The 21137-nt window shown below is 27.9% G+C and overlaps 6 protein-coding genes across 10 annotated transcripts; 3 read left to right on the forward strand and 3 right to left on the reverse strand.

Annotated features, from left to right (window-relative positions):
• Positions 1–28: 28 nt before the first annotated feature.
• Positions 29–2812, forward strand: LOC114877639 (protein mono-ADP-ribosyltransferase PARP16). 4 transcript variants are annotated; one of them, XM_046286628.1, is made up of 7 exons: positions 29–172; positions 1260–1599; positions 1685–1840; positions 1937–2146; positions 2227–2392; positions 2452–2584; positions 2653–2812. In XM_046286628.1, exons 2-7 carry the CDS (start codon positions 1279–1281, stop codon positions 2810–2812), a joined length of 1146 nt encoding a protein of 381 aa, XP_046142584.1. In that variant the 5' UTR covers positions 29–172; positions 1260–1278. The 4 variants fall into 4 exon arrangements, with proteins under 4 accessions (XP_046142584.1, XP_029046313.2, XP_046142582.1 ...); XM_029190480.2 differs by lacking the exon at positions 29–172 and adding an exon at positions 494–937; XM_046286626.1 differs by lacking the exon at positions 29–172 and adding an exon at positions 495–933.
• A 153-nt stretch (positions 2813–2965) lies between these two features.
• Positions 2966–4603, reverse strand: LOC114877637 (vacuolar protein sorting-associated protein 26C). Its single transcript, XM_029190476.2, has 6 exons — positions 4234–4603; positions 4021–4164; positions 3519–3911; positions 3341–3437; positions 3146–3271; positions 2966–3055 (listed from the first exon to the last, which is right to left on the reverse strand). The coding sequence occupies exons 1-6, from the start codon at positions 4288–4290 to the stop codon at positions 2973–2975; spliced, it is 900 nt and encodes a 299-aa protein (XP_029046309.1). The 5' UTR covers positions 4291–4603; the 3' UTR covers positions 2966–2972.
• Positions 4604–4918: 315 nt separating this feature from the next.
• LOC123988019 (G2/mitotic-specific cyclin-B) lies at positions 4919–7541 on the forward strand. The gene is made up of 6 exons (XM_046286625.1): positions 4919–5096; positions 5753–6331; positions 6426–6665; positions 6745–6863; positions 6945–7215; positions 7300–7541. Exons 1-5 carry the CDS (start codon positions 5067–5069, stop codon positions 7198–7200), a joined length of 1224 nt encoding a protein of 407 aa, XP_046142581.1. The 5' UTR covers positions 4919–5066; the 3' UTR covers positions 7201–7215; positions 7300–7541.
• A 1366-nt stretch (positions 7542–8907) lies between these two features.
• Positions 8908–13770, reverse strand: LOC114877633 (putative elongator complex protein 1). The gene is made up of 12 exons (XM_029190461.2): positions 13231–13770; positions 12727–13155; positions 12155–12652; positions 11873–12087; positions 11379–11785; positions 10235–11309; positions 9973–10166; positions 9644–9908; positions 9435–9571; positions 9197–9351; positions 9061–9124; positions 8908–8999 (listed from the first exon to the last, which is right to left on the reverse strand). Exons 1-12 carry the CDS (start codon positions 13648–13650, stop codon positions 8938–8940), a joined length of 3921 nt encoding a protein of 1306 aa, XP_029046294.1. The 5' UTR covers positions 13651–13770; the 3' UTR covers positions 8908–8937.
• Positions 13771–13859: 89 nt separating this feature from the next.
• Positions 13860–16683, forward strand: LOC114877634. Of its 2 annotated transcripts, XM_029190463.2 has the most exons (8): positions 13860–14210; positions 14290–14397; positions 14471–14536; positions 14616–14731; positions 14797–15075; positions 15143–15350; positions 15423–15649; positions 15727–16683. In XM_029190463.2, exons 1-8 carry the CDS (start codon positions 14163–14165, stop codon positions 16658–16660), a joined length of 1986 nt encoding a protein of 661 aa, XP_029046296.1. In that variant the 5' UTR covers positions 13860–14162; the 3' UTR covers positions 16661–16683. The 2 variants fall into 2 exon arrangements, with proteins under 2 accessions (XP_029046296.1, XP_029046297.1); XM_029190464.2 differs by lacking the exons at positions 13860–14210; positions 14290–14397; positions 14471–14536 and having other exon boundaries at positions 14642–14731; positions 14805–15075.
• Positions 16684–16765: 82 nt separating this feature from the next.
• Positions 16766–20316, reverse strand: LOC114877636 (histone-lysine N-methyltransferase PR-Set7). Its single transcript, XM_029190475.2, has 6 exons — positions 19962–20316; positions 19103–19320; positions 18890–19025; positions 18453–18814; positions 18204–18394; positions 16766–18131 (listed from the first exon to the last, which is right to left on the reverse strand). The coding sequence occupies exons 1-6, from the start codon at positions 20023–20025 to the stop codon at positions 17921–17923; spliced, it is 1182 nt and encodes a 393-aa protein (XP_029046308.1). The 5' UTR covers positions 20026–20316; the 3' UTR covers positions 16766–17920.
• Positions 20317–21137: the final 821 nt, after the last annotated feature.

A 21137-nucleotide genomic window follows, 5' to 3' on the forward strand; every position in this document is an offset into this window, starting at 1 on the left:
CATGACATTGAGTTACATGTCTGCCAATCGAACCAATTAAATTTTCTATGTATATTATGCAAAGAATTCCCTATTTGTATTGAATTGCGCACGGATTTCAGAAACTAATAACCCAAATTACATGATTATCTTACTTTCTTCGTTGTAACAGTTAATTCGTCATATGTAAATGGTAGGTTTCCGATGAAAGTCACCAGTATTCTATCGTGGAGGAATGTCGAAAATGCGTAGAATACTATAATAACGTTGAAAACTGTAATCAACATTTTTCTAACCTGTAAAAAATGTTTAAAAGTTCTTAAATATGAATAATTTATATCACATGTAAATAATAAAAGACTACCCTATGCATCCTTAATCTTTATTCAGCAGTATTATTTAAAACGTTTTTGCATACTTTGTAGAAAACTCCATTTTTACCATTTGGCAAAAAGAATGTTTCACTAGTTACGATTCCCGCGAAATTTGAATTTAGAGGTTAGAATACACGTAAAAATTTGGATGTCATTTATTATAGAAAACGTAGAAAATATTCTGCTAGTGTTCTGCATAATTTCAAATATGTAGAAACTTTGGATTTCTATATATTTAATTAGATCGAAAAAAGAGAAAATAATGCACTTATATAAATGCGTATCTTATTATTCTCATAGATTCCCTTTTTTTAATAAAGGGAAAAGTATTAGCAATACATTTTTAAATTAAGTAATAAATTAAAGAAAAAGTAGCAGATTAAAAGAGAGAAACATCGCTGTAACAAACGAACGTAATAAAACATATGTGATCTGCGACAAGAGCATGAAACGTTAGGACAATGTTCATGATTCGATACAAATTCGTTGTAGCGTATGATTATAATATTTGAAATAATTGACTATTTCTCATTCCTAATCACTGTGATAATTTAAATTTCGAAGATGCCCGTCGTGGACTGTAAGTACGTTACAACGAAATTAAACGGTTTGCTATGCCATATGAACTGAAGTATACAATTGGGAATTTTACCTTTTACTTGTTATTTATTCTTTAATTTAACGAAATTAAAATTATTAAATACATTTAATGTAATTATTGAACAATTCATTGATCTTATCATAGATTAAATATCAAGTGAGAAAGAATTCTTTTAAAATACCCGTTACAATACAGTTAACCCCTTTCATCCCCTTTCACTCCATAAATTTAAATATTAAGTAGATCATTTGCAGGAATCCTTTTTTTAAAATATTTAACATTAATACCTATTGATAATAATTTAGATTAGATTCATCTTTAATAATGGATAATACAAACAATAAGCAACATACTCATAATGATAAAGAAAAGGAAAAAGAAAATCAAATAAAACATGAAGACAACAAAATTGCCAAAAATACAAATTCAGATGTACTGTATACGACACGTTTGGATTCTGCAAATCAAGAAGATATTGGAAAAAAGATTTTGTCATTGAAACATATATTGGAAAAGGATTTAAGAGCAGCTGATTTGAAATGGTCCTTGTTTGTAGCAGCTTGTAATACATATCGCTATGACACATGTTTAAAACCATTTCCACCAATGTATATAAAAAATGAGTGCAAGGATATTGAAGCTTTGGTAGAATTTCTAAGCTATCAGTCTTGGTACTTCTGTTATTTTTGTCTGTAATAATTTATTGAGTAAATGATAAATTTAATTGTAGAGAAGAGCTATAGAACTAATTCCTCCATTGGCTGTAATATTTGAAGCATTGTCAGAATCAGATGTATACGATAGATATGGAACTGCTATAGAACTTTTACATTGGATTTTAGTACGACTGAGAGATCCTTATATAAAAAGTATTAACAAAGAGTCTGTAAGTTCTTTTGCAGACAGATATAATATACATGTTAATTTTAAGATTTTGTTTATTCTTAATTATAATTTGTAAAAATGTGAAACTGTAATATAGTATGATTCAATACTGAGGAAAATCCCTTCAGAGATGTCAGTAGCTGCACCAAATTTAATATTTCAAGTTGCAAGTGCAAAGCAATCTACTTCAGAAGAAAAATGGAAAACAATTGCTCAAGGACATTCAACTTTTTATGCTTATCATGGCAGTCGGTTAGAGAATTTTCATTCCATCATACATTATGGTCTACAGCAAACTATGTGTAAGGTAAAACAATTTGTTCAAAAATAGTATCAGTTACAATGATAATATAATTTGTTAAGTTACTATGGTATTATGCCTTTTAGCGATCATTATTTGGTAAAGGAATATATCTTTCAAGTGAATTAGGTGTAAGTTTACCATATAGTCCTGTAGGGTATGGATGGGGAGGTAGTATGCTAGGAAGTGAAATGAGTTGCATAGCTTTATGCGAACTTATTAATCATGTTGATGTAAAAACTGGAGATTCAGGTTAGTACATGTTACAGCTCAAAAAATTATTTATCATTTTTATCCACTACATCTTGCAGAAGATAATGCTCGCAGAGCAGTCACAGATTCTATGGGTGGACCGGTACCAAATAAGTATTATTTGGTTGCAAATAGTGAATTGGTAAGAGTACGTTATCTTCTTGTTTACAGTCAAGAAGTTCAAACAACAAGGTATGAATAGCCATTATATTTATATATTTTTGAAACACTAACGCGAAAAAGAATGTACAACCTTTTAGGTGTAATGATAACAAAGGATTGTTAGCATGGTTCAAACAACATAAATTATTAACATTTGTACTTGGTTACGTAGTATTATTGGCTTCAGTCGGTTTGACTCATAATAAACAAGTGGAAAAATATTATAAATTATTTGTTCAAAAAGTTGGATGGGAGTAAGAACTTCTATCTATCTGTTAATTTGTACATTAAGAAAAAAAGGTCCTGTTTTATACGTTTTTTAACTTAAATCCAACAAAATTACTTTTATTGTAAGAAACATATACCTTGTAAATAATATACATAATTTATATACAATATTATACTTCCATATAAAAATTTAATATCTCGATAATATAATGGGAAAATTTTCGGTGACTAAATAATCATCTTCAAATATTACAATAAGATTCACCTCAAATTCTGTAACAAAGTATAATAAAATACAATTGACATAAAAAAAGTATTACAATTTATTAATGTCTTAAAATAAAAGTAACAGCATAATCTTACCAACTTTAAAATTACTTGTACTTAATGTGGGACATGTGAACAGTCTTGGAAATATCATATATATTGGTATAGGCAGATTTGTGCATACATTTCCTTCTCCAATTTGTATATTTTGTATCTCTGTAGCTAATGTCAATAAAATATTACAAAACAATAAGCGACATGTTTATATGTACTTTGGTTGCATGACCTTACCATCTCTAGAATATCCCTCAGCACAACCACATGTCTCAACTCTGACTAATTGCAGTTCAATAGACTTTATTACAGCCTCACAGTGTTCAATTACAACCTTACATTTAGAAATAATTGTTGTTTCATAACAATAAATTAACAGTGTTATTTACAAATCATAATATGATCATGTGTTTACCTCTCCTGATAATGGTTCAGAAACTTTGCAATACAATGAATCTAATTTTCCTGAAATGCAAAATCTGGGAATATTAGTTCTATCTCTAGTATTTTGCAAAGACTCTGGCATAATTTTAAAAGACACTGGTTTGCTAGACTCTTTATCTATCTTAGGAGGCACTTTGTCTTCTACTATGAACTCTAAAGACTTGCTTACATCTTTTGCTAAAAAATTTCTTTTTATATCACAACGTATAAGATACTGAATATTTACAAAAACCCCATGATACGTTTCATATAAAGATTTAGTTCCTCTGGGTTTTAATGGCAATTCAAATGGTATTTCTGTTCTACCACTTGGTATTTTTCCACTTGGAGCTACATCTAAAGTATATTGAACTAATTGTATTGGCTGAAAATATATATCTTTTTAAATAAATGATTCTATTAAAATTTATTTGGTGGCAAATAATAACTTATATGGATGTTGATGAAATTTTTATAAAAAGTCAACAACTAACCTTTACAGAATTGTAAAAAGCTTCAAAAATACCAAAATTTTTAGAACTAAGTTGCAAATTAACTGAACCTTCCATACTTAGAAATATTCCATCGTGTTTAACATCTGAATTAGTTTGTAATAATATAAAACCAGCAACTATTTCCTAGAACATAACCTTTACATTTCTTGTTCTGTACAATTGTTGATGTACCCAAATTGTAATAAAACGTACCCCTTCACGATATATTTTACTAGCACGCTTTAATTTGATATCAATATTTATTGACATTTTATTAATTATCACTAACAGTTCATTAATAAATGTGTAAAAAGTGTGTGGAGATTTTCAAGGATGACATTTATCGAAAATTATCATCTGTATTTTTGATTTCGTTAAATCAATACGCTTATCAGTTATTACATTTATAATAAATATATAAGAAAATGTGTTAATGCGATACAAAATCAATTACAATAATATGTATTTAAATAGCTAAATATAATTTGACAGAATATGAATGAATGTGATCAGCTGTTTGATCATAGGTGATCATAGGATAGATATTTATACACAGCTGTAAAAATTGTCAGTGGGTTACTCAAAACAAAATCAATATCATATATTAATGATATATATTTATACAATAAAATATATCTATATAGCTGCGTAAAATAAATTCTAAGTACATATAAAAATAACAAATTTTAACTGGAACATTTGCACTTGTTAGTAAAGATTATTTTTGTATCGATAATTTAATGATTTTAGAAAATATGAAAATAGGAATTTAGAATTTGTCAATTTATGAAAAAATTGAAGTGCAATTGACTACTTGTTTAAAATATGTAACCATTTGACCAGCCAATCAGAAACTTCAATTTTCGCGGTTTTTCTTCTGTATATTGACATCCGCAGAGGGTGAACTTCCGTCCGAACGACTAAACAAATTCAAACCGACAGAGTCGTTACTGCGAGGTGAACGTTGTTTGGGAAACGGTGGAAGTAACTGTATCAGGAAACTGATTTTGACCGTTGTATAAAATCCTCTTCTAACTGGATTAATAATGGCATTAAGAAATCGAACTGCACTCACGGTAAGTTTAAGATTTATAAAACAATTAATGTTGGATTATTAGCTGCGGAATTTTGATGAGGGAGGTCAACAGAATAGGGTAACCGTCTGTTCCTGACATCTTTAAATGCCCTTCGTTCGTTTTAAAGTCTATTGAACTAATAGCTACCATAATTTACTCTTATTTCTCGTTTGTAGGATAATTTATTTTATACGAATTCTGCTTTCACTGAATCCATACAGCCACGTAATAGTAAAGAATTCCAGTTTAATTTTATCGTGAATTCTTAAAACGATACTTGATGTAGCATTCTTCATTTTAATAAATGTTTATTATTTATGTGCTAATATTATTCAAAGGTCCCAATAATTTTTACCTGTATTGTTCGATATATATTTAATTATTGTTATCTGTATAACAAATGTTTTATGTAGTTTTATGTATTAAAAATACATGAATATACAAAGTATATATTTAGTTATGCTTAAATATTTAAGAAAATTAATTTTATAATTTTATACATTAAACTAGTTATGTATTCAACAAATGACATGGAAAGAATCATTAGAACTTTATTTAAATATTTTCATAGTTCTATGTATTTCTATAATACTGTAAATTAATAATTTAAGTTTACTATTATTGCAATTAGAATGTGGAATAAAATAAATTTTCAGACAACCATAAATCAGGAAAATGTGAAGAATTTGAAGTCTTCAACAACTTCAATACCCTTAAAGACAAAAAGAGCTGCTTTAGGAGAAATAGGCAATAAAGTGAACACATTAAGAGGTGTAGAGCCTATTAATAAACCTAGTTTATTACCAAAAGAAAAGAAAAATGTAGTAGCACTAAAACAAATTATTAAACCAGCGGAAAAGATATCAGAAAAAGCACCTGTACAGATAGTGAAGCCTGTAGTAAAAGTTTTAGTTCCTCAAGAAAATAATGTGGTGCCAGTTCCTTCAAAAAGGGAAGTACAATCATTCTCTTCAGATCTTTTGGAAGTTGAGGATATTGATGAAGAAGATAAGGGAAATCCTAGTCTAGTTTCTATTTATAGTAATGACATATATGCATACCTAAGAGATCTAGAGAGTAAGTTTCCTATCACAAAAGGATATCTAAATGGTCTGGAAGTTACACCAAAAATGAGAAGTGTACTTATTGATTGGCTAGTCGAAGTTCATCAACAGTTTCATTTAATGCAAGAGACATTATATCTTACTGTTGCTATTATTGATAGATTTTTACAGGTTTGTTATCAGAATATATATGTTTATATAAATGTAGAAAAAATAAAAAAATAAAAAATTGTACCCTAAAAATAAACCCTAGCTTTTTCAACAGGCTTTCCACTCAATAGATAGAAAAAGGCTTCAATTAGTTGGTGTAACAGCTATGTTTATTGCCAGCAAATATGAAGAAATGTACTCTCCAGACATAAATGATTTTGTATATATCACAGATAATGCATATTCAAAGTTAGAGATATTACAAATGGAGATGCTTATTGTAAAAACACTGGACTACTCTTTTGGCAGACCATTGCCTTTACATTTTCTTAGGAGGTACAGCAAAGCTGGAAAGGTAAGTTTTACAACTTTGTATAAATTTTTATTTCTCAAATTGATAGTATTATTTGTTTAATAAATTATGTATTTATAAGGCACTTCCCATACATCATACAATGGCTAAATATTTCTTAGAACAAAGTTTGGTGCATTATGAAATGTGTCACTATCCACCAAGTCTTATTGCAGCTGCAGCAATATATTTAGCATTTGCGTAAGTTTTTCTTATAGGAAATATAGGAAAACTCGATTAATATGAACCAGTCATTAATACTAATAATTCGTTATTACATAGAATTATTGGTACCGATGACGAGGACGAAAAAGTTGTCTGGACACATACTTTGGCGCATTACAGTACTTATATTAAAAATGACGTGTTACCCGTGGTGCGGGAGACAGCAATTATTATGATTAACGCGGATAAAAGCAAATATCAAGCTGTAAGGAAAAAATACGCGCAACCAAAATATATGAAGATCAGTAGTCGTCCCGAACTTAGATCGTCAGCTATGATTGCTATAGCTACCGCGAATAAGGAACGAGTATAATAGGCATTTTAAGTGGTAATTGTAGATAAATGTTGGTTTGTTCAATATTATGTTGGACAAAATAAGAAGTTGCAGCTTAAATAGATGATCCATTTTCAGAAGGGAAAACAGAAACCGGAAATGAAAAAAAGAGAGACGAGACTATCTTCATTGATCCTTAAATTAATTCATTATTTCTAATGATGACTTTCACTTCGAATTTTATTGAAGTAAATGAATTAAAAAAGCCTATTACGTATATGTGTGGAATATTACCATAATCAAAATCATTGGATTAATTGATCATTTTTATATTTATATAAAGTATGTAATAAAAGAATATTTAATTGCTAGAAAAAATTTAAATTTTTGTGTATTTTCAATCTCTAGTTAAAACTTGAAACCTGTGAATGATAGTCTCGTTTATAATTATAAATGTTGAAATGTTTGTTTTAAAGGTGCGAGTCCTATTAAAAATAAGACATAGCCATCTTAATTCTGAATATTACGGGATTATACAAAATTCGTAAGAAAAGAAAAACTTAAACAAGGAATTACGTGTAATTTACATCGAGTATCTTTTATTCGTAAGTATAATGGACTGTCATATGTAGTGTAGTTTATTTGTTAAAAGTATATGTTTACACGTAAATTACTTATTAAAGGTTTTCTTTATCTCTCCACGTAATTACAGAATTTAGATTTATTGTATACAAGGTTTTCTAGTATAGGCAAAAAGGGAAGAAGCATGAGAGTATAGTAAAGTTTTAGAGACAAGTTTATATTTTGGATTATTATAGTAAAACGAACAACGTTTGTCAGAAGATCTCGGTTTAAATTCAATAAAAATTCGACAAAATGACATAATATGTAAGTATTAAAGAATAAAAAAATTTTAAATACAAATCCGTTCTCCACAAATATTAAAAATTGTAAGTTTTTGTGAAACAAAAAAAAAATAAACGTGAAAGCCTATTTTACATCGTAATAATAACAATTAGTTACATTTAATGTACGGTATCATCAATGTTAGCTCCTTCATAAATTATAAATTATTGATTGACCAACTAAAACTGAAATAATTTTTAAATCTTTTAGGAAATGATTCCTTAAATATTTTGTCGAATTTTTATTTAATTTAAAACAAGATTTATAGGTATTTAAATTATAAATTATATCTTTTATACTGAAATATTGATGAAATTTTAATTTTTATTCGCGATTATAAAAACATTTTTATTTTGATATTAGTCCTATAAATAGTTTTAACATTAATATATGAAAATATACGAGTATTCCAGACGATACTAATTTATACTTTGATATCAATATTTTCACAAATATTATATCGATGAACGTAAGTGTTCATTATTGGTGTTTTGCCAGATTATTGCGTGCTTCAAACGTAGATTGTATAAAATTTATGTAAAGAAAATTTCAGTAAAAAATAAACTATAATAACGTTCCCAAAATAATATAAAATTTGAATATTAAATTGTAATATTTATACATAATCTCATATCAGGATATTTGTGATTTTATAATAAAATTTGATGAGGTAGTGTAAGACTGAGTTTTCGAAAAATTTTTGTTATCGGTTTTATGACTAATGTTGCACAACATAACATTAATTACAAAGTATAAGTATTAATAAAATGTGTAACAAGTACGAAAGTAAATCTGATTAGTTCAGTAAAAGTAAAAGTCATAATAAATACGATTTATATATACTTTACAAAAAATTTATTGTAATCAAAATTAAAATATATTTAGTTTCCAAGATAAGGAACTAGGCACCGGCGGGCGTAAAACGTAAGGTTCTAAAAAATAATTAAATATGATGGTACCATTAAATATTTGTAGCAAGCAATATTAACTTACCAATTAATTTTTGACATGCAGATAATCCCTGCACTTCAGATAATGTTGTAAGTTCCATGTTTTCCTAAAATTTTTATAAATGCGTCATAATTAATATTGCTAATTACATTAAGTACAAGTTTTATTTATTGTATACCATTTCTATTAGGCTCGAAGGTGCAGATTTATTCCAAATTTCAGATTTACTTTTATCTATAGCTACAAGAAATTGTTCCATACAATTCTGCACTTTCTCTGCATATTCGTCATCATCGAAATATAGAAGCATTTGAATTAACTCATGTAACTCATCTGAAATGCAATATATCGATGTGTACGTTTTCGTAATGTTAAGATTTTATGTGCAATCAATCGTTGTAAACAAGTATACAAACCTCTTTCTTTGTATGTATTACTGACAATTTGATATAAAGCTTGTATTAATGCTAAATCTTCAAAAGTACTGCCTTCTTTTAAATTTAAAAATTTTCTTTCTTGTTTCCTACGGTTTTTACTTGATCTATAACTCCTTCTGAAAGTGCATAATTCTCGGTGCAATTATAACTTGTAAATAATGTTGGATATCTATGTGCAGATTTCTTACCCAGATAAAGTAGAAAATTTTGACTTTTGACTTGAAGTTGAACTAGCAACGCTACTTGTATCGCTAAGAATATCGGAAATACCTTTATTATTATATATCAATTCATTGTCAGATATGTCATTATATGATTTCATATTTCGTTGAGAAATATTATCTCTCACTATAGCCAGACGCGCTTTATATTGCTCAAAATCTTGTTTATTTTTTTGTATCTGATATACTGTGTAGTTTGCATGTTCGTGTACGCTCGATTTCACATGCAATTCTAGAACATAATAATTTTAAGTATTAAATTAACTATAAAACTATTGTTAAACGCGTAAACCTACCAATTAAATCTAAATTTTGAGTGTCATAAGCAATTCTAACAGCATCCTTCCAACGTTTGCCACTGCATAAAGCAATCACTGCTTCTGTTGGATCTTTCAAGTATGTTGTTAAAATGTGAGCAGCTTCCTCGTATCTTTTATTCATTTTCAGATGTTCTACCATATCCTTATAATACGTACGTTTCTCTGTTTCGCTACAATATTGTTTAATTATATACATACAGACGTATTAAAATTTGTAAGTCTGAATGTTCATATTTACCTTAATTTCATATGGGTGGACAGAATAATAACATCTTGCCAGCTACCGGCTAATGTATAAGCATTTAAGGCTTTCTTAAAATCGCCGCTTCTATGGAACATAATTCCAGCTTCATGATATTGTCTCTGTTTTTGTAAAAATTCTCCGTTCATTCTAGCTATTTCCTTGTACTGTTCAGTATCCTTTCCAAACAGTTTTAAAGCTTTTGTATATAAATCATGATTACGTATCAAATTTACACATTCATTGAATTTATTCGATTCTTTGGCAATGTGTTTAAGTGCAGAGTCGTAACGCTTCAAATGCAAATCGATAGAATATTTCATGTAATTATCATCAAGTTTCTTCAAATTATTCAAAAAGGGAATATATTCCTTAGGATCTTTTTGTGATTTAGATGCAATGAACATTGTCAAATCAAAATCATACATTCCCAAAGCTATATCAAACAATACATTCACATCCACTATGTATAATAAATACTTCAATGCTTCATCAGATGTGATACAGTCTTCGCTCTTTACAGAGTTTTCTAATTTTCTAATTTCATTTATCTTAGTCAGTGCACCTTCTATTCCTTGCTTATTTTTATTTTTAACTAAGCTAATCAATATCGGTTGAATTAGACGATTATCTTTATTCCTCTCTTCCATAATATGTCGTAATAAATCGCAAACTACCTCAATTTTATTCGTCGAAATATCTGATTTCGACTGATCTCTTCGATAATAATTTGCATATATCGTTGTAGTAACATCTTCGTCTGTTAATTCTGACAATAATAAATTTAACCAGTTTGGCTTAGAAACTTGGTCCACAAATTTATTTGCATTTTCGATAAATTTCTTTGGATCATGATCATAAATTAAATTCAAGTTTATTCGTTGCTTGCGCATCAAGTCAAATGCTAGCAGATAATTATAATTGTCTAAATAAAATCCGATTATATACAGAGACAATGCTCGTGGTTGTATACATTCCAAGTTTCCACGGGGCATTTGTAAAATAGTTCTTGAATCTTTTGGAACTGATATTATTAATTGAGATCCTCTCTCTAGACGTCTTATGTTTAGATCTAGAAAATTATTTACATTTTCAATTAAGATAATTTACATAGAAAGTATGACCTCACAATAGCACATACTTGTAAATGATGTTTCTTCTGGCTTTTTATTTTCCCATGGTTTGATAGTCAAATTCTGCTTAGTTAATTCTTCGAAGTCATCTTCACTCAAATTAACACATATTAATGTATGTTGTGCAGTTGTGAGAAGCAAGAATTCGGAATGCACGAAGAAGCTTGTAATGTTGTTAGCAATTTGTTTTCCATTAATTGAAAAGCAGTTTCTGTGATATAATGATAAAAAAATGTGTTTAGTACCAATTTTCACAACTTCTACTTTATAAATATAGCCCTGTAATCGTATGTCAATTGGAATTATTCCTGCTTCTGTATATTTTATAACAGAATTTTCTACAATTATATATGCTTCTTTTGGATCAGGAGATGGAATAATATGTTGAATTAAACCTTCCATAATATGTGTTTGTCTGAAAGAAACAAAAACGCATACAAATTTTGTACTTCCTAAAACACCAAAATATTCCATCTAAAACTTTTGTATAAAATAACTATACCTCACTATTACTTGTTCTCGGCCTTGATCATTTATTGCATTTAATGTTATAATACAAAGCAAGCTTTGGTTGTTCATTGATAGTGAACATAAAATGTTATTTTCATCAACCCACAAAAAATGATGCATATTATATAAACAATTTTTATACTTCGTTGTATTGTTCCATCTAATATCATATGATCCAATATATTCATACTCCAACAGACAGGCATCCTAATTTTGTATATGTTTTAGTAGAATTTATCATACTTTTGCGAACTTTCAATCTATTTATACTTACAGTTATATGCTTGTAAAATACCAATTTATTAGTGTCAGAAACACAAAACAGTGTATTACTGTTAATCCAGGTATCTTCAGTTTTTACATCTGGTGCAAAAACAATAGCATTTATGCATTCAGAAGTTTCCAAAGTTTGATGTGCTAGTGGTGGGGGCACTATGCCTACTCTAAATCCAGTTACTAATAATTTATTTCCATCAATTACACCAACAACGGATTTGTCATTTACACTTTTGCCTTTACTATGATGAACAGCCCAATTATAATCATAAACAATAAACTCTTTGTATGTTAGAAGGATCAGCTTTTTCAAAGATGATGCTGTACACCATGTTGCACAGATCAGTGAATTATCAATGGGAAATTTAATTGACTGTTTTAGATACCAGTGATAATTATTTTCAGACCACAATTGTACTACTGAAGAAGAATCTTCTTCCATTTGACTCCAAATAGTTAGAATTTCTGAATCTGGAGACCAAAATAAATCCTTTACCTATAACATAAACTTTAGATTAATATACTAACTTTGATTTTTTAATTCTTAAAGAAGAATAAATGTAGACATACTCTCATTCCTTTTGCTTTATATGGAAGTACTAGTTCTCTATGTTTCAAGCCATTCTTTTCAAATAATGCAACAACATATTTATTGCACAAATTCTGTGTTGTTGCAATTAAGCTACCAGATGGTTTCCATGATAATGGTTCTCCTAAACCATTAATTTGTTCACTTGTGTATTGTAAAATACCCTCTCTGTTAAATACTTTGAACTGCCTCATTTTATTTTCATAATGTAAGAAACCAACAGCAAATAATGAACCATCTTCACGCCAAGTTATTCTACATAATCCATCATCTGAATCATTTTCACATTGTTCTATTGGTTTAGCTACTGCAGCTTTCTTTCCTTCTGAACCATGAAACTGAGTTTCTTTTTTACCCCAACCAACAGTTATAAACTGCTTCTGTCCAACATCTGGTGCATGCAAATCAACCTAAAATATTCATTTTAAATAGATATAAATGTATAACAAAATGTAAATTGTAACACAGACTTAGAATATCATTACCTCTGCTATTATTTGAAAAGTTGATACCATTGTAATCATAACATCATTAGCAGTAACCAATACAATTATTTCATGATCTGGACTTAATTTCATACATTGTAAATTTACATCTAATTGAATTTTTAATTCACATGCAAAATCATTTATTTTTATAATATCGCCTGATTTACAAGCACCATATAATTCTTGAGATATAGTGCAATATTCTAATCCGATAAAATCTAAATTTTCGTCAATATCAAATGAAACTACATCTTCTTTATAGTTTGAAGGAATTTTATATATTTTATTTTTCAATAATAAATAAAAGTCATCATTGATTGAATTAACAGCGTGTAATATGTTTGAATCGTTAGAAATTTGAATTCCTAAACTTTCTAAAAATCTACCAGCACGTTGAGTCACTGTCAAATTTTTCATTGTTTAATAATTACGTACACCTATGATGTATAAAAGGATAATGTAAATAGTTTGTTGTAATTTATTAGTACAAAAGCGTGGTCTTTGAGTCTTAACCTATGCACAATTGCAAAATAATGTACCCTAACCTAACCCTAACCTAACCACATGTTACATGCGAATACATATATATACTATATACATATATATAAAATGTATCACACTCAGGCAAACTATTATATGGACATAACAAAATGTAAGCTATTGCGTTGTATTTGTTACATGATTTTGTATACAAAATAAGTCATACACAAATAGAATAAATTAAATAACACGAATATGTGCAGTAAAAAACAATATTATTGATACTATAAGGATTCAGCAAACCGATTTATGTAATGAAATGTATTCTTCTAACCTACAGTGTAGTAATAATCAATTATGACAAGTGTATTTTAACAAAACAAAATTTTATTTCTCCAAATTAATATAAAATTATACATGAATTGTTTTGTTTGAATACAAATGACATCATGAACATCAATAATATTAATAATGAAGACGAAGATGTAATAATACAGGTATAAAGTATTATTAACATTTTATATTATTTTAAAATGACATTGTTAATGTCTCATAACTTTTGTTCTTTGATTTTAGGGCACTGCTATATATGAACATTTATATAATTTAGGGTACATGGATTTTGAAAGTGTATTAATACCTAAATCTATAATCAAAACTGAAGAAAAAGAATCTAAATTAGCTGTATATTTCTATTCTTCCTTACAAATTAATTAACATTTAATTGTTTAATGTAATAAACATTTTTATATTTTAGGGCCTTTTATACAGTGTAAAAGATTGTTTAAGAAAGTGTTTTGTTAAGTGTTTAAAAATTATTCAGGTATAAATATAACATATGTATATGATAATGTATATTTTGTTTGTGGGAGTTATATTAAGTACTATTTTATCTCTAACAGGATGATGATTTATCTAACAAACAGATAAACACTATTTTAAATGCAAAAGTACTTTTAAGTGATCATGCAATTGCCATACATAATTTTCTAGACAAATATCATTTAAGATCATGGAGGTAAATATCTGAATCTGCAAGTAAAAATTAAATAATGAGATGGTAATTGTGTTAACACTTTACAGGACTACAGTGTTACAGTTTGTTTCACTTGGTGTACTTTCATCACCTGCAATGTATATTGCATATAAAACTCAGTATAAAAGCTTTACTTATTTTTTCATATCTGTTGTATTATGTTACATCAGTTATATAAAGTGTTTGAGAATACAATCATATGTAGATTTAAGATCTTTTGTAATCTTACAAAATGACTTATTCAGTCTTTGTAAAAAGGGATTAAAAATTTTGAAATATGGGTATAAAATAAAACTGAACAAAGGAAAGAACTCTCAACAATTTTAGTAAGTTTCTTACACTTAAATATTATGTGTTTAATATAATATGAGTAATTAATGTTTTATTTCACAGCAATCTTACAGCAGATAGGCTAAAATATTTACAACCCATGGTAGAAAATTTGGTAAACTGTTTAGAAAATGCTTCACATATTCATTACTGTACCTCCTTAATTCTTATCAAATTGTTACCAGCAAATGTTATTCATGAACATTTATTAACTAAATTTGAATCTACATCATTTGCAATAAAGGGTGAAATACATTATCAAAAACTGAAGGTTAAGATGAAAATAATTGATGTATAAATTTATATATGTTACATATTATCTTACACTTTTTTATTTTAGTAGACTTTATATCACACCTACATTCTCACGCAATCAGAAATGTTACATTTAATGGCTATTGCATATGATAATTATACTTGGCAACAATCTTATAGCAAAATTCCAGAATTAAAATTAATTTACATTATACGATTTTTAATCAAACGCTTGACAGTATATAAAAACAAACTGTCAGAAATTGTCAATGCATACTATAGCTTTAAGGTGGAACCAATGGTGTACAAATACAAGTAAGAATGTTTTATAGGAAATTCTTTTATTTATAAAAATGTTATATGTTATACATATATGATTTTTATTATTTTAGGGGACCACTTTCTACACAGTGGCAAGATTTATATATGCACGTATATTTAGCTTCTAACAAGTTACAATTAGCTTATAGTCACATACTATCAATACTTCAGGATATTGATAATGTTAGTGAAACCATGATATGTGAAGATATGGTAGAAAATATAGAACAAAAGTTGAATGCAGCTCAGAAAGATATTGAAAATGCAAAAGATTTTGTCGAATTTAGTAATTTATTCCTTGTAAAAACAAAAATTAATAATTTTACAAATAATCCTATAGAAACAAATATTTCAGCATCAGTCCCAGATTCTGATATTCCTATTGTATATAACTTAGAACCACAAATTCTAGATGAAGTATTTGAAGAATACATTAAAGAAGAATATTTGAAACCTTTAATTGATGAAAGCAATGAAATTTCATTATACAATTATAAACGGGACAAATCATTAATTAAAAGTTTCATGTCCGAATTAAAGGATGTTTTAGTTGATAAACAAAAATTGATGTCTGAAAGAGAATCGAAAGCCCTCGAACGAATGTACAAAAACGTAATGAAAAAAACTACTGCAGATAGTCAACATTATCAGATTCCTATACCTCCACCAATGCCTTCATTTAACGCACCTGTAGTAGCACAGAACCATACTGAAACAAAGCAAACTTGTAATAGCCCAGTTGACAAGTTGCAATTAAATCAAGTATCTGAAAAACTTGATAACATAAAATTATTATCCAAAAGTCAAACAAATTTAAAAGAAAAGGATTCGAATGAAGTTTCTTCTGAAGAAACATTATCAATTCCAATTATAACTTTACCAAAAAATAAAGAATTTTCATCGTTCTTGCCACCACCGTTTTTAAAAGCTGACGAAGAAACGTTTATAGGTAGTGGTGAAAATTCTGAAGATGAGGAAAGTATCACTGATACAAACGATCAATAAAACTCAATCAATTATTAAGGAAATATTGAAATAAGCATATTTATCCTTTTTAACAAAACTGTATTTCATTATCATTAATACTCGATATTCATTGAAGCACGCAAATGATAGTATATTTTTGAGATTTATTTACAGTTTTAAAATAAATAATATATATTTTACACACAATGTGGTTAAAACAAGGATGTATCTCTACAATTCATATTTTGCATATTACTAATGATAATAATGAATAGCAACAATACATATTACAATATTAATATCAACATGGAATTTTAATTTGGAAATTGTCATGAAATCAATTGTATAAAATACTTTAATGTATGAATAAATAATATTAAACATTATTACATAAATACAATACATATTAATAAAACTGTAGAATTACAATGAACAAGTGTCTTATAAGCTAGTACTACTACTTATAAGTAAATTAATAAAAGATAAAAGAATACTGATGAAATATTGGTGAAAGTACTTAGGTGCACAATATACGAATTCTATGTGTATTCATTTAACATAATTACTAAAAACTATTTTTTTCATATGAAGACACTGTTTATTCTTTTGGGATATCTGAAAAATCAGAACATTTTTACACTATTCTGAGAAATTACTCCCAATGTATTTTTTCTTTTGAATCGTTACTTGAATCATGGCAGTGACCAATTGATAGAAACAAAGTCATTTTAAAACATAAATATTACAGTACAGAGATCGAAGTACTCCGTGATTTAAAATTTAGAAGAACATGAAAATATTCCGAGTCATGGTATCACAAATCCTTCAACCAGAAGTTTTGGCCTAGTATATTGAGGTATGTAGTTAAAATCCCCAACTTTAATAAATACTAGACTAAAGCTAGGACTAGATGAAGCATTTGTTATTAATTGAATAGTAATGGATATTTATAAATTTGTAAGAGATAAGTATTGTGAAGTGTTAAAATAGTACATAATTAGATATATTGAAAGATATTACAAATTTTTAGTACGTATATTCTGTAAGTTTAGTTTTTTTGACAGTCAAAAAAACAATATAAAATAGACACACAATGGATTTTTCGTAAAACAATTAAGGAAATATGTAAATACTAAACGAAGCAGATATACGAATATATTTTATATCATGTATGCTTTTTTGTAAAATTCAACTAAAATTTTCCCTATATGTAATGTTCCTTCATAGGAGGAATAAAATCAGTTAAAAGAATTCTGTACAATACAATTCCATACTACGCAATTAATTAATCTGAAGGTGCTATAATGCCAACCATGGGTGATGACGAATAGCTTCACGACTTCGATCCCCGTAATCATATGTTACCTCTACCCCAACAGGTATGTTTTCTTTTGCCGTAAGTACCAGATGAGGCTTTGTTTTTACTTCGATTATTCGTGCAATTAAATTACCATTTCTTGAATGATTTACCAGTCTACCTAACTTATCAGTCTCTTTTGTTGCATCGACACTAAAAATGCAGTGACATAAATAATTTCTGGTTCATAATCCTTTACATATCCACTGTTCATAACATACTTACCAATACTGCTGATTACGATGTTGAAAATAATACATATAACATCCGGTGTTCTGATCTTGTGCGTATTCTTCTTCTCGCTCCTTTGCTTTTACTTGGTCAATTAATTCACCAATATATTCGACTACAAATTCTCCTTTCATAAATTCTCGCGTTGTTACGACGCCACGACCTTTACCAGGAAAATGTCTTACCTGTAACAAATTTTTGTGGTTCCTACTATTGATTTATTTTTATGTAACTTTTTTTTACCTCTAACCCTTCCTCTACTTGTTCAAGCACTTTATTCTCCATATCACGTTGTTTTTCCTCTAACACTTTCTTTTTAGGTTTTCTTATACTGCGACGCACGGGAAAATAATCGGTAACTTTATGATTTGTACTTTTGTCATTTGAAGAATTTGTTGAACGTGGGTTAATAATTTGGTTACTATTTAATTTACTACGACCACGATTAGCCGACTTTTTTAAAGCTTGCTGTTGTATATTAACTTCAGGAGTCACTGGTTTTTTGTGTTTATCATTTCCTTCATCTAAATCTTCTAAATGATTGTTTGGCATATTTATCCTATGTGGTGTAGATGGATTATGAATAGGTACTGCTACAGGTGTTTCTGAAATTTATATTGATTACATTGTTAACACTGTTTAAAAAAATATCTATATCATAGATAATCAATGTATATTACCATCTGTTCTGAAGTGACCAACATCAGTGAGGATATCATTTTGTACATTAATCTGTTCATTGGTGTAGAATATTTCTTCAATAGTCAATATGGAAGCTTTGCTATTAGAAATATTTGAACTTTCAACATTTGTGATCTACAGTTGAAAATATATATTATTATTCTACATAAGAAAACAATATTATGGTATAGTATTTAAAATAAAGTACATACTCGTTGGCAGAAATACGAATCTATGTGGACAGGTGATTTATATTCAGTCATTAAATGTGTTTCATCTAAATTATCATTTTTTACATGCATATTATTATCTAGTTTGGCTTCTTTTTTCAGTGGGGAACTCATATCATTACACTGTATAGATTTTACAGCAGCCCTTGTACAAATTACACTTTTCATCTGCTCTTTCTGTGTTTTTTGTTTTCTTTTTGCTATAATAATCCATTAATCAATTGTAAAATCATATAATATACTATTGTCTTAATTTTATAATAATACATTGTATCTTTTCTAGTTTATCTGCAGTTACAATACTGATAAAAGCTTATATCTTATTACTTTTATAAAAAGTGTCACATGCATACGAATGCTATGTATGGTATGTATTCATAATACATAAGGTATATGTATGTATTTATATAAGCTATACTTAATACTTATATATATATATATACACATATATGATCTATGTCTATATAAATATTATACATTTACTGTTTATAACCATAATATCTTAACTAATTTAATTTTGTACAATTTGCACTAATAATTGCCAGCAAATAATATTAAAATATACATATATACAAAGTAAAGACTTATTTACAGATTCAAATTTGTTACATTCTACATCACATTTTAAATACACTGTGAAAAATAGATATATAACAAATTTGGCGAAAACATTACAAATAAGATTTGAAAAAATTATCCGAGGCTTTGAATAATCAGTGTTTCTAATACAACGTTTGAAATGGAGAAGGAGAGGAAGTGAAATCTCTCAAAACATAACCTGACTTTTAACACAAAATCTTAAGTGAAAGTGTACACAAATTTTTCCGAATTGTATTCCTACCTTTCCTCATGTTATCCCTTGATTTTCTCACGTAATGATCGAATTCCAAAATTATTTTTCTCATACAAAATTTCAATTATGCGAGATTACTGCTCCAATTCACGTCAACGCTAGGGTATCTAACGCGAACGATTTTTAGCAATTCGAATTTTTACATTTGGATTTCTTCAACGTATATCTGTGTTACATGCAACTACAACAAATATTTGAATCAGAAATATAAACAATTATTGTTAATAATTTCTTCGATCCGTTAAAAGCATTCTTCACGTACGACCAGGCAGAAATTACAAACAATACCGAAATACCATACCGGATATGTCGCCATTGCCCATCCACAACGATAAACTATTACATATTAAATTAGATATAATTTGTATGCTTTATGTTTTACATTCATTTTATTAATAACTTTGAATAATTTTTGTAGATCAAGATTTAATCATTTTCTACATGCATAACTTGTTTAATGTATATGATGTAATTTAAAAAAAAAAACAAGTATTCTATTGAGAACTGAATTTGATTAGTTGAATAAAATACAAACGCATATGGAAACTACATAAAAAAACGTGGTAAAAAAACTTATTACACTTTTATACTATGAGATAAATAAATATCAATATTCTCTATACATTTCTGTTATGAAAATTGAACATATTAGTAGATGACTGGTATAAGCAGTCAATTAACAAATATTTGAATGAATTCATGCACTTGGTATCGAAATGAAAAGCATCAGTGATAAATTCTAAGTAATGAACAAAAATAATTATTTATATTTGAGTACATTGGTGTATGAATTGAAGATAATTGAGAACATTGAAATTTTGCAATTATGACGTAAAATTAGCAAAATCAAATCATCTCCCAATGGTATTTAATACAGGAATTGATCGTTACGTGGCGCTGTCAGCGGCGCGAAGCTCGGATCGATCGTATTAGAACGATGTTATTTTTTAGATAGATTTAGGTAAGCAAACGCAGAATACAAAATATATATGCATTATTTTAGCAAAGAAATAATTTGGAATCGTCTGATTTTAGCAAACAATTCCGAATCTGGTTAAATACGCGTTATTCGGCGTTTCTGTGTAGAGTTAGTTGCCATATTCTTTTCTTTTTACCGCGAATACTTTAAATCAACTAACGATCAGAGTGGCGCTTCAGCAGCGT

Source organism: Osmia bicornis, chromosome 8 (assembly GCF_907164935.1).
Source record: "Osmia bicornis bicornis chromosome 8, iOsmBic2.1, whole genome shotgun sequence".
Classification (NCBI taxonomy): Eukaryota; Metazoa; Arthropoda; class Insecta; order Hymenoptera; family Megachilidae; genus Osmia; species Osmia bicornis.